The following is a 14,014-nucleotide window of genomic DNA, read 5'->3' as shown; positions in this document are numbered from 1 at the left end:
TTTACTCTATCAAATGCTTAATAATTTTGAGCACCTTTCTTAAATCTCCCCTTAACTTTCTCTGCTTTCGGACAGTTCTCCCAGTTTCTTTCGTTCTCCACATAATTTGAGGGATTAATCTTTCTGTCTGCACTCCTCAGATGCTGGGAACCCTGTCTTCCTGTATGAATTTCAGCACAGGCCAAGCATATATGGAACCAGCCGGCCCGAGTTTGTAAAGTCTGACCACGGCGATGAGGTTGGATTTGTGTTTGGCACTCCCTTTTGGGAGAAGGATGTTAGTTTATTCGGTAAGGAAATACACGAGAGTTTTACTGGGTTTATTTTGCCACATTTCCATTTACTGTTCAACAGGCCAAATGTGGTTTCCTATCTCACTGACATTGGGGACTGAGGTTTAACAAGTATCTGTGGTGCAATTAATGTCCCCGAAAAAAAAGCCTTCTGCCAAAAAAAACACTGTTCGATGAACCCAACCCAGCAGCTGGATACCTGTTTGATTTGGGGTGGAATTGAAAATAATCAGGGTGAATATTGACAGAGAATCAAACGTCAGGGGGTCAGCCATGGTTCAGTGGCTGCACTCTCACCTCTGAGTTACGAGATTGGGGATTATTGATTTTTCTAAAACAGGATATGTCGTAACCAAGGGAAATGAGGCCATGTTATTGGTGTTGTCTGTTGCCTCTATGTCTGTCTCCATATCGTGGTATTGTTAATGGGCTGGTTATATTGTGAATCATAGAATCCTACAACACAGGAGGAGGTCGTTCAACCCATCTTTGAAAGAACTATTCAATTAATTCCGTTCACGTTGCTCTTTCCTCATAGCCCTGCAATTTATTTTTCTTTTCAAGTATTTATCCAATTCTCTTTTGAAAGTTACTATCGAATCTGCTTCCACCATTCTTTCAGGCAGTGCATTCCAGATCACAACAACTCACTGCGTAAAAACAATTTCTCCTCATCTCCCACTTTGGTTCTTTTGACAATTGTCTGAAATCTGTGTCCTCTGGTTACTGGCCCTGTTAGTTCAGTCAGTGACAGTGAGACAATACACTCACAGGCAAAGTTTCACTTAACTCAGAGATTGATTCTCCAAATAATACTTGCAAACCAAGCAAGCTACGCCAGGAATCGATATCTGTCGAGTATCGCGTTCTAGAGCTCGACCTTCCCAGGTTAGAACCTGTTACAATTCTTCATTTTTTGTACCAATCTGACCAATAATATATGGCAGGCTGTACTGCTTGTCTAGTCTTGTTCAAGTGTAACTTACATCTTTAACCTGGTGGGTAATGTAGGTTGCTGCAGGTTTTATGACCTGCCCCCTTCCTTCCAGCCACCCCCATCGTAGCGCTTCCTCCCCATTGGTCACCTGACATCTCCACCCTTGCGGCATGGCGCCTCCCCACAGCCAATGGGAAATCCAACAGACTCTTTGTTACTCAACTGGATGATTCTTAACTGTCAATCAAACAGCCTTTTATTTCCAAACTCCAACATTTGTTGAAAGCATTGAAAGAAAATGATTTTCTTTAAATGTCCCAATGAGTTTTCTCCCAGGTTTTTGCACCTAGTTGTGTCCAGCAGACTGCAGGACAATCCTGGAAGGTTGCCAACTCCTAGGGTAGTGGCTGTTTGGGAATCTACTATTTATTGGGATGGTGAAGATAATCTCATAAGAACATAAGAAATAGGAGCAGGAGTAGGCTACACAGATCCTCGAGCTTGCTCTGCCATTCAGTATGATCATGGCTGATTTTCTACCACAAGTCCACTTTTCCACCCTAACTCCATATCTCTTGATTCCCTTAGTGCCCAAAAATCTAACGATCTCAGTCTTGAATATACTCAATGACTGAGCATCCACAGCTCTCTGGGATAGAGAATTCCCAAGATTCAAAACCTGAGTGAAGAAATTTCTCCTCATCCCAGTCTTAAATGGCTGACCCCTTATCCTGAAACTCTGCCCCCCTCATTGTAGACTCTCCTGCCAGGGGAAACATTTTCTCAACATCTACGCTGTCAAGCCCTCTCAGAATTTTACACATGTCAATGAGATTGAAACTCCAGAGAATACTCAATTTCACCTTCTACCCTTCTCTTCTTTTCTATACTCCATTTTCCCAAGGCCACCAGATTGGGTTTCAACTAAGTCTTGAGTTGGTTCCAACCGATACAATGTGTGAATTCTGTTAGTGTCTGGGGCTGGTTTGCATTCAGGTACAAAGATGTAATCAAATTAAAATGTTAACCGTTAAACTAGAGGGCTGGAATGTAAAAGGGAGGAGGTTTTACTACAGCTATACAAAGCCCTTGTTAGATCACATCTGGGGTAACCGTATCCAGTTATAGAAACCGCACCTTAGAAAGGATATATTGGCCTTGCAAAGAATGCAACACAGATTCACCAGAACATTGCAAGGTTACATAAACCAGGTTTGTATTATTTGGATTATAGAATTCATAGACAAACATCACTGAAATGAAACAACATAGATTAACCCTTTTGAGTGCTAAATGTCTTCCGCAACTTGCAGTTTGTTAACTGCCATAGATGAGTTTTCTTTACTTAATTTGATTGAGATTTTTCTAGTAATAGTAGATAATAAAATAATAGTATTTTAATAAATTGTAAATTCCCAAACAGCTGCTACCCTAGGAGTTGGCAACCTTCCAGGATTGTCCTGCAGTCTGCTGGGCACAACTGGGTGCAAAAACCTGGAAGAAAAGTCATCGGGACATTTAAAGAAAATCGATAGAGTAGATAGAGAGAAACATGCTCTGCTGGTGGAGGAGTCTAGGACAAGGAGACAAAGGCCGGAGATTTTACAGTCCCCAAAAGAGCAGGCTGGTGGCAGGGGTGGGGGAACATAAAATGGAGTGGGAGGCTTGTGGGGTGGGGGTGGGGGGGCCTTCCCGACCAGCTCCCATCTCCGCTGCCAGTTTACGCGGGGCGGCAGGGTGAGAAATGGCCCAACCGCCCCAGGCCAATCAAGGCCCTTAAATGGCCAATTAACTGCCTCTTAAGGGCCTCCACCCGCCACTGCGAGAATTGTACGTTTGGCCGGTGGACGGCTGAGGCCTCAGAAAACCCGCCTGATAAAACTAGGCGGCCTTCTGGTGGGCTGGGAGGGGGACCCTCCTGATTGGGGACCTTATGCCCCACGGAGGGCAGGCCTCGAAGCCCCAACTACCTCAACGCACAAAACACCCCCCACCCCCTAACTGACCCCCCCTTGCCTCGTTGGGGCCCAACCGATTATCCCTGGTGAGGCCCTAAAAACTGACCTCTTTTCTGGGGCCGTCTTTCCTCTTCATCCTGAAGCTGAGTGTAGTCCCAGCAGTGGCCACTGCTCCCAGTGGCCAATGAGGCAGGAAGTCCCGCCCAAGACCAATTAAGAGCCTGGGGAGTAAAAAATCCGGTCTGGATCCCCAGGCCCGACAGAGGCGGAATCACCATTGACTTGTCGATCGGTGGACAGGTCTGCCCTGCCCTCCGTAAAATCCAGCCGATAACCTAAAAATCAGTGCCAGGCATTGAGGAGAGAAGTTAGGAAACACTCCTTAACACAAAGGGTGGTAGAAATGTGGAACTCTGTCCCACAAAAGCAGTAGATACTCGCTTAATTAATCAGTTTAAATCAATAGATCTTTGCTCAGCATATAAAAGGATATGGAGTCAAGGTGGGTGGATGGAGTTGAGATCAGCCATGATTTCATTAAATGACTCAAAGGGCTGAATGGCTTCTTGCAGTTCCTATGATAAACATGCAGGTGTTATCTGCCTTTGATGAGGGACAGCTTTAGCCTTTCAGCAAACAGAGAAAATGTGTAAAATTCTCTTCTGTGCTGCTCTCCAAACAGTTTATATTAACCCTTCCCTACCCGTGTCTCCTTATAGTATTTAAAAAGCAAAATACTGTAGATGTTAGAAATCGGAGATGGAAACAGAAAGTGCTGGAAATACTCAGCCGGTCTGGCAGCATCTGTGGAGAGGGAAACAGAATTAACATTTCAGATTGATGAGCTTTCATCAGAACTGGAAGAATCCAACATATTGTGTTTTAAATCTCCGAATAATTATCTCATTTTGTTGTGACTTTTTCTGCAGGAAATATCACTGAAGAGGAGTTGGTTCTGAGCAGAACAGTGATGAGTTACTGGGCTAATTTTGCTAAGAATGGGTAAGTGAGATGTTCGTAACTCAACTATCGGGAATGACTAAACAGGCTGGGACTCTTTTCTGTAGAAAAGAGAAGGCTGAGAGGTGACTTGATCGAGGGCATTGAAATTATAAAGGTGTTCAATAAGGTGGACATAGAGAAGGTGCTTCTATGTGAGGGTATGGTAGCATACGGTGTACGGGTTATGTTCCTGAGCTAGTAATTGGAATACCTGGTTTAGTAATCTGGAGCCATGGATTCAAATCCACCATGGATGTTGGGGAATTTAAATTCAGTTAATGAAATAAATCTGGAACTAGATCATTAGTAATGGCGGCCATGAATTTACCTGATTGTTATAAAACCTCCTCTTTTTCATTAATGTCCGTTAGAGAAGGAAATCTGCTGTCTTTACCTGGTCTGGACCTACAGGTAACTCTAGACCCACAGCAGTGTGGTTGACTTGCCTGCCTGCTGATCTTGCCTAGTAATTAAGGATGGGCAATAAATGATGGCCACATCCTAAATTTAAAAGAATTGTGGTGGAATCCTAAATCATAGAATAATACAGCACAAAAGGAGATGATTTAGCTCATCATGTTCTGGAAATCATCTTGACATTTTTATAAAACTAACCCTTACTATTTCTGCTCCTGCTTTTTATTACAGTCTCTAATTTCTATTTCTCCTCTCTGGTTTCCACTCATTCTCTATTAGTTTCCTTCAATAATTTATAGCAATGTAGTAACAGTTTGAGGAAGAGCTTGGGTCCATCTAGTCTACCTATCCACTCTATTCCCTTGGTGCACTTTGAATAATCTTGTATGTTTCCATGAAATCACTTCTCATTCTTCTAAACTCCAGGGTGAGAATGGTTCCAGGAATGAGGGACTTCAGTTACTTGGATGGATTGGAGAAGCTGGGGCTGTTCTCCTCAAAGAGAAGGCTGAGAGGAGATTTAATAGAGGTTTTCAAAATGATGAGGGATCTGGACAGAGTAGATAGAAAGAAACTGTTCCCATTGGCACAAATGGGATTCAGCATTATAAAATCATAGAATGGTTATCGCATAGAAGGAGGCCATTTTTATAAAACTCATGCCAGCTCTCGTGCAAAAGCAATTTAGCCAGCCCCACTCCTCTGCCCTTTCCTCATAGCTCTGCAAAATTTTTCCCTTCACATAATTATCCAATTCCCGTTTTTACGCAGTGAGTGGTTAGGATCTGAAATGCACTGCCTGAAAAGCTGACGGAGGCAAATTCAATTGTGGTTTTCAAACGGGAATTGGATAATTATATGAAGGGAAAAATTTTGCAGAGCTATGAGGAAAGGGCAGAGGAGTGGGACTAGCTAAATTGCTCTTGCAGAGAGCTGGCATGAGCTTGATGGGCCAAATGGCCTCCTTCTACGCTATAACCATTCTATGATTTTATAATGCTGAATCCCATTTGTTGACCAGAACATGTCTAGCTCCTTCTTGCAGCCCAATAGTTTTGTTTTTTCACCACTCTCAGTAAATGTATGTGCAACAGATTAACAGGAACAGTTTTCTCAGTTTCTAAAGTTTTAGATTAGTATCACAGTGAAGGTCAAAAAAACTCCCTTAATTTTGGTCCAGACAAGACATAAGCAAGTAAGGGAACAGGATACTTGGGTAGTAAGTCCAGAAAGTTTATTGGAAGTAAAATTATACTAAACAAACTTAGCAAGATAACTTTTCAGCTCTCTCAGGTACACTTCCTTGTCGAGTTTTGGTCGCAGAGTGATGCAAAGGTCCTCTCTCTCTTCTGGTCTTGATCCCTCGCCACGTGGAGAAGTTCTTTGTCTTTTGGTCTGTGGTTCTGCCTCTGCCTCTGAAGTCTTCTATTGTTCCTGTGCATCAAACCTTATGAGACTCCTGTTTTTAACCCCTTTTGGACCATCACGCCCCCTGGCAATCAGTGGCAAGCTGGACTAGTAATTTCTTTTTATTCATTTGTGGAATGAGGGCATCACTGACTAGGCCAGCATTTATTGCCCATCCCTAATTGCCCTTGAGAAGGTGATGGTGAGCTGCCTTCTTGACCCACAGTAGTCCAGTGCTGTTAGGGAAGGAGTTCCGGGATTTTGAAACACCGACAATGAAGGAATAGCGATTTGTTCCAAGTCAGGATGATGTGTGGCTTGGAGCAGAACCTGCAGGTGGTGGTATTCCCATGCATCTACTGTCCTTGTCCTTCTAGCTGGTAGAGGTCACGGGTTTGGAAGGTGCTGTCAAAGGAACCTTGGTGAGTTACTGCAGTGCATCTTGTAACTGGTTCACACTGATACCACTGTGGTGGTGAAGGGAGTGACTGTTGAAGGTGGTGGATGGGGTGCCAGTCAAGCAGTCTGCTTTGTCCTGGATGGTGTTGAGCTTCTTGAGTGTTGTTGGAGCTGCACCCATCCAGGCAAGTGGAGAGTATTGCATCACACTCCTGACTTGTGCCTTGTAGATGGTGGACAGTCATTGGGGAGTCAGGAGGTGGAGTTACTCGCCGCAGAATTCCTCTGACCAGCTCCTGTAGCCACAGTATTCATATTGCTACTCCAGTTCAGTTTCTGGTCAATGATGCCCCCCAGGATATTGATAGTGGGGGTTTCAGCAATGGTAATGCCATTGAATGTCAAGGGAAAATGGTTAGATTCTCTCTTGTTTGAGATGTTCATTGCCTGGCACTTGTGTGGCGTAAATGTTACTAGCCATTTATCAGCCCAAACCTAGATGATATATATGGACACGGTCTGCTTCAGTATTTGATGAGTCACGAATGGTGCTGAACATTTGCAATCATCAGCGAACATCCCCACTTCTGACTTTATGATGGAGGGAAGGTCATTGATGAAGCATCAGTAGGTGGTCGGACCTAGTTCACTGCCCTGAGGAACTCCTGCAGTGATGTCCTGGGACTGAGATGATCGACCTCCGACAACCACAACCATCTTCCTTTGTGCTAGGTATGACTCCAACCAGGGGAGGGCTTTCCCTGATTCCCATTGACTTCAGTTTTGCTAGGGCTCCTCGGTGCCATACTCGATCAAATGCTGCCTTGATGTCAAGGGCAGTGACTCTCACCTCAACTCTTGAGTTCATCTCTTTTGTCCATGTTTGGACCAAGGCTGTAATGAGGTCAGGAGCTGAGTGGCCCTGGTGGAACCCAAACTGAGCATCACTGAGCAGGTTATTGCTGAGCAAGTGCCGCTTGATAGCAATGTTGACGACCTCTTCCATCATTTTGCTGATGATTGCGAGTAGACTGATAGGGTGGTAATTGGCTGGGTTGGATTTGTCCTGCTTTTTGTATACAGCACATACCTGGGCAATTTTCCATATTGCCGGGTCGATGCCAGTGTTATAGCTGTACTGGAACAGCTTGGCTAGGGATGCAGCTACAAGTCTTCAGTCCTATTGCCAGAATGTTGTCAGGGCCCATAGCCTATGTAGTATCCAGTGCCTTCAGCCATTTCTTGAAATCATGTGGAGTGAATCGAATTGGCTAAAGACTGGCATCTGTGATGCTGGGGACCTCAGGAGGAGACCAAGATGGATCATCCACTTGGCACATCTGGCTGAAGATGGACGCAATTGCTTCAGCCTTGTCTTTTGCACTGATGTGCTGGCCTCCCCATTATTGAGGCTGGGGATATTTATATTGCCTCCTTCTCCTGTCAGTTGTTTAATCAACAGTCACAACTGGGTTGGCTCCAGCTGTTAGTAGCCCAATTAGATTGGCTTTTAATTACTATTTTAATTACAACTTTGAAATGAGATGGGACACCTGGGCAACATGAAAAAGGAGCAGTCACGCTGTCCCATCCCAGACACTTTGGCTGAAACATTATCTCTTCTGCACAGAACTCCATTCATTCTCAGAGATACAATCTGATTACTGTTGCCTTCTCAGCCTTGAACTAACAAAGAGTTACTTGGAGCTGTAATGCCTCACTTAACATGGATGGCCAGCTCTCTCACCACAACAGATGACACCAGAACTGGATGTTTAAACGTATACATTAGCTCATTAATCGATACTGTGAGATGGTCACTGGACTAGTAATCCAGAGACCCAAGCTAATTCTCATGGGACACTGGTTCAAATCCCACCACAGCAGCTGGTGAAATTTAAATTTAATACAATTAATTAATAAATCTGTAATTGAAATCTAGTCTCAGTAATGGTGCCATGAAACTATTATCGATCATCGTAAAAACCCATCTGCCTCACTAATGTCTTTGTGGGAAGGAAATCTGCTGTCCTTACCTGGTCTGGCCTACATGTGACTCCAGACCCACAGAAATGTGGTTGACTCTTAACTACCCTCTGAAATGACCAAGCAAGCCACTCAGTTGTCAAGGGCAAGTGGGGATGGGCAACAAATGTTGGCCTTGCCAGCGACACCCACAACCCCCGAAAGAATAAAATAAAACTTCATCAATACATTCATAACTCAATCAAGATTCTAGGATTAATTATGACTGATTTCTTTTATTACACTGGTATAAAATATAACTGACTCCTTTAACTAATGTGTTAGTATCAGATTAAAGAATAAAGTAAATAATGAAGCTAATTGTAACCACACCAAAACTACCTACAGTAGTTGCTATTCAATTGTTCCCTGTTAAACAATTAGTTAACTTGTATCACCATATGCAGCAGCAAAACTATTACAAGACAGTCACTAATAAATCAGTCGGGAATTTAGGAGAAACATCTTTACCAAGAGAGTGGTGAGAATGTGGAACTCGCTACTACAAGGAGTAGCTGAGGTAAATTGTATAGATACATTGAAGGGGAAACTGGATAAACACACAAGGGAGGAAGGAACAGAACACGTGACAGGCTGAGATGAAGTAGGATGGGAGAAGATTTATGTGGAGCATAAACACCAGCATGGACTAGTCGGGCTGAATGGCCTGTTTCTGTGCAGAGTGGGGAAAGTGGGGGTATTGAGCCTGTTTACGCAACACACAGACCCACTTTCCAATGGGGATCACAACTCCCCACTTTCCAATGGGATCACACATCCCCTCTTTCCAATGGGATCACACAGACCCACATTCCAATGGGAATCACAGATCCCCTCTTTCCAATGGGGATCACAACTCCCCACTTTCCAATGGGATCACACATCCCCTCTTTCCAATGGGATCACACAGACCCACATTCCAATGGGGATCACAACTCCCCACTTTCCAATGGGATCACACATGCCCACTTTCCAATGGGGTCACATCCCCTCTTTCCAATGGGGATCACAAATCCCTGCTTTCCAATGGGGATCATACAGAGCCACTTCCCATTGGTGATCACATAGACCCACATTGCAATGGGGATCACACGTCCGCACTTTCCAATAGGGATCACATGGACCCACATTCCAATGGGGATCACACAGACCCTCATTCCAATGGGGATCACACAGACCCTCTTTCCAATGGTGATCACACAGACCCTCTTTCCAATAGGGATCACACGGACTCACTTTCCAATAGGGATCACACAGACCCACTTTCCAATGGGGATCATACAGACCCACTTCCCAGTGGGGTCACATCCCCTCTTTCCAATGGGGATCACAAATCCCTGCTTTCCAATGGGGATCACACAGACCCACTTCCCAGTGGGGATCACACACATTCCAATAGGGATCACACAGACCCACTTTCCAATAGGGATCACACAGACCCACTTTCCAATGGGGATCATACAGACCCACTTTCCAACTGGGATCACACGGACCCTGTTACCAGTGGGGATCACACCACCCCACTTTCCAATATGATCACACATCCCCTCTTTCCAATGGGGATTATACATCCCCTCATTCCAATGGGGATCACACATCCCCTCTTTCCAATGGGGATCACACAGACCCTCATTGCAATGGGGATCACACATCCCCACTTTCCAATGGTGATCACACGGACCCGCTTTCCGATGGGGATCACACAGACCCTCATTGCAATGGGGATCACACATCCCCACTTTCCAATGGTGATCACACGGACCCGCTTTCCGATGGGGATCACACAGACCCTCATTGCAATGGGGATCACACATCCCCACTTTCCAATGGTGATCACACGGACCCGCTTTCCAATGGGGATCACAGATCCCTACTTTCCAATGGGGATCACACATACCCTCTTTCCAATGGGGATCACACATACCCTCTTTCCAATGGGGATCACAGATCCCCACTTTCCAATGGGGATCACACATACCCTCTTTCCAATGGGGATCACAGATCCCTACTTTCCAATGGGGATCACACAGACCCTCTTTCCAATGGGGATCACACATACCCTCTTTCCAATGGGGATCACACATACCCTCTTTCCAATGGGGATCACACATACCCTCTTTCCAATGGGGATCACAGATCCCCACTTTCCAATGGGGATCACACATACCCTCTTTCCAATGGGGATCACAGATCCCTACTTTCCAATGGGGATCACACAGACCCTCTTTCCAATGGGGATCACACATACCCTCTTTCCAATGGGGATCACACATACCCTCTTTCCAATGGGGATCACACATACCCTCTTTCCAGTGGGGATCACACAGACCCACATTCCAATGGGGATCACACATACCCTCTTTCCAATGGGGATCACAGATCCCTACTTTCCAATGGGGATCACACAGACCCTCTTTCCAATGGGGATCACACAGACCCACATTCCAATGGGGATCACACATACCCTCTTTCCAATGGGGATCACACATACCCTCTTTCCAGTGGGGATCACACAGACCCACATTCCAATGGGGATCACACATACCCTCTTTCCAATGGGGATCACACATACCCTCTTTCCAATGGGGATCACACAGACCCACTTTCCAATGGGGATCACACATCCCCACTTTCCAATGGGGATCACACATACCCTCTTTCCAATGGGGATCACACATACCCTCTTTCCAATGGGGATCACAGATCCCTACTTTCCAATGGGGATCACACATACCCTCTTTCCAATGGGGATCACACATACCCTCTTTCCAATGGGGATCACAGATCCCTACTTTCCAATGGGGATCACACATACCCTCTTTCCAATGGGGATCACACATACCCACTTTCCAATGGGGATCTCACAGACCCACTTTCCAATGGGGATCTCACAGACCCTCTTTCCAATGGGGTTCACACATCCCCACTTTCCAATGGGGTTCACACATCCCCACTTTCCAATGGGGTTCACACATCCCCACCTTCCAATGGGGATCACACTGACCCTCTTTCCAATGGGGAATCACATGTCCCCACTTTCCTATGGGGATCGCACATCCCCACTTCCCTGTGGGCTCACACAGACCCACATTCCAGTGGGGATCACACAGGACCATATTCCAATTGGGATCACACAGACCCACTTTCCAATGGGGATCACACAGGACCATATTCCAATTGGGATCACACAGACCCACTTTCCAATGGGGATCACACAGACCCACATTCCAATAGGATCACTGTATGAAGATCCAGTACAGAAATCCGTGGTGATTTTTTTCTCCTCTTTCCTCCTTCCCACTTCCTGATTCCCACTTCCTCTTTCTCCTCCCACAACTCCGCCATCCCAAAAATCTAGTTATGCCAAGGCTAAACCCCTCATTAAAATCAACAAACTCAGCATAGACTAGCGATTCAACCTGGGAACTTTCTGGTCGGTGTGTGATTCAGTGCCACGTGGGTTTTGTGTATTTACCCACCGAGGTATTGCAGGGGAGGGGGATGATAGGGGATGGGGTGGGGTGAGGGTTGGCGGTCATGGGGAGGAGCCTCTGGTATTTCCTGGGTAAAACAAACCGTGTTTTATGTCCCTAACATGTGAAATTGCCTTGTTTACAGGAACCCTAATGGGGAAGAGCTGAAATTCTGGCCAGTTTATGATCAGAATGAAGACTACATGCAGCTGAACCTGAAGCTGCAGGTGGGGAGGAAGCTGAAGGAACACAGGATGAAATTCTTTACGGAGACCCTGAAGCTAAAAGGTGGGAAGAAGAGTGAGCAGTACGCAAAAGACAAGGGACACCAGCGGTCAGAGCTCTAACCCTCTGGCGGGCAGTGATTAAAACCCTCTACTTAAACTATCACTCTGTGTCAAAATCAGAGGATTGGGATTCATTCTTAAACATTAATTTTCCTGTCTATCTCTGCCTCCGCCATTCCTTTATATTTTCCTAATTGTGTTACTCCTTCACATCACCTGATTGTGCAAAACGGGGAGCCACTTTGAGACATCAGTCTCGACGATCAGTCTAGTGTCAGCCATCCCCCTGTGCTTGCTGCATGAGGTGCAGTTTGTTACCCGTGACTTAGCAATACAAGTCAGGTATTGTAGTGATTAAATTACTGAACAAATAATCCAGTGGAAAATGAGTTAAATCCCCAATCTTGGCAAGTTGAAAATTTCAATTCAGTTCGAAAATTCTGGGAAATAAAAACTGGTATCAATATAAATAATCATGAAGCTGTCAGTTTCTTCACTCGTGGTTTTTAAGGAAGGAAACTCGTTGTCCTTACCCAATTGGGCCGATTATATGTGACTCCTGTCCCACAATAACGTGGTTGACTCTTAACTGCCCTCCAGCAAGATAACAGCAGTTCAAGAAGGCAGTCCATCACCACCTTCTCAGGGCAGCTATAGGGGATGAGTAATAAATGTTGGCCTTCTCAGCGATGCCCACATCCCAAGAAAACATTTAAAAAGTGGCCAATAATTCCCCCTTTCTCTGAGCTTGTTGTCATTTAATCCCCACAATTGTGTATCAACAGCAGCTGATTTTGAAGCATTTACTGAATCACTTACCCCACTGATCATGAATCCCAAGCACTTCTCCCGTCATTTCCCTGTTCATTTACCTCCCCTGGCTCAGTAACCCTTCCCAAACCAGCTCTCCCAATATCTTAGCCTGTCAGGAAGAAGTCAAATTAGAAGTGGGAATTTATAATGAAGAGGAAAAACAAAATTTGAAAGGCACAATCAAGTTGCTTGCAGCTGAACATTTATCAAAGAGAGTTTCAACAGAAAGGGGGGGCTTTGTGTTCTAATGCTGGTTAACCAGAAATGCATTTAACACTGGGTGCTAATGAAAGACACACATTGTTTAAACTTGGCCCCCAAGATAAAATGTCCCGAGTGTACAGACTGAAATCGCAATGATGCTGTAATCATTGAGGGTTATGCTTTGTGATTGGAGGGTTTACTCTGTGTTATAATGATTGTAGAGACTAACACTGTCTAATACACAAAGTGAAACAATTCATGTGTTTAAAAAAGATAAATACATTAAAAAAGAAAATACTTAGATTTCAGTTTGACTTTTTGGATGTCCCAAAGCACCTTACACCCAGTAAAGTTCTTTCAAAGTATAATCACTGTTGTAATGTGGGAAAAGTAGCAGCCAATTTGTGCACAGCAAGCTCCCACAAACAGCAATGTGATAAATGATCCGATAATCTGTTCTAGTGATGTTGTTGGTTGAGGGATAAATCTTGACTCCAGGACACTGGAGAGAACTCCCCTGCTCTTCTTAGAAATAGTGGCCATGGGACAACATCCACCCAGAGGACAGACAGGACCTCGGTTTAACATCTCATCTGAAAGACGGCACCTCCGACAGTGCAGCACACCCTCAGTAATGCACTGGCGTGTCAGTATAGATTTTTGTGCACAAGTGTCTGGAGTGGGACTTGAACCCAGGATTTTCTGAGGGGTGAGAATGCTACCCACTGAGTCATGGTTGCCGTGTGCGTGTGTGCGCGTGTCATGTCACGTCGTAACAATCTGGGATGATATCCAGAGT

The 14,014-nt window shown here is 44.9% G+C and overlaps 1 protein-coding gene across 1 annotated transcript in view; it reads left to right on the top strand.

The window, feature by feature from the left end:
* The window catches only part of LOC137378703 (fatty acyl-CoA hydrolase precursor, medium chain-like), a 71,194-nt gene extending 57,676 nt beyond the window's left edge, over positions 1–13,518 (top strand). Inside the window, exons 11-13 of the mRNA XM_068049054.1 lie at positions 141–290; positions 4,118–4,190; positions 12,057–13,518. Of these exons, the coding sequence (XP_067905155.1) occupies positions 141–290; positions 4,118–4,190; positions 12,057–12,258 (425 nt within the window). The 3' untranslated portion in view covers positions 12,259–13,518. The remainder of the gene's footprint in view (positions 1–140; positions 291–4,117; positions 4,191–12,056) is intronic.
* Positions 13,519–14,014: the final 496 nt, after the last annotated feature.

The sequence above is a fragment of the Heterodontus francisci genome, chromosome 17, assembly GCF_036365525.1.
Source record: "Heterodontus francisci isolate sHetFra1 chromosome 17, sHetFra1.hap1, whole genome shotgun sequence".
In the NCBI taxonomy this organism is placed as follows: Eukaryota; Metazoa; Chordata; class Chondrichthyes; order Heterodontiformes; family Heterodontidae; genus Heterodontus; species Heterodontus francisci.
This window is presented reverse-complemented; position numbering and strand designations above follow the sequence as displayed.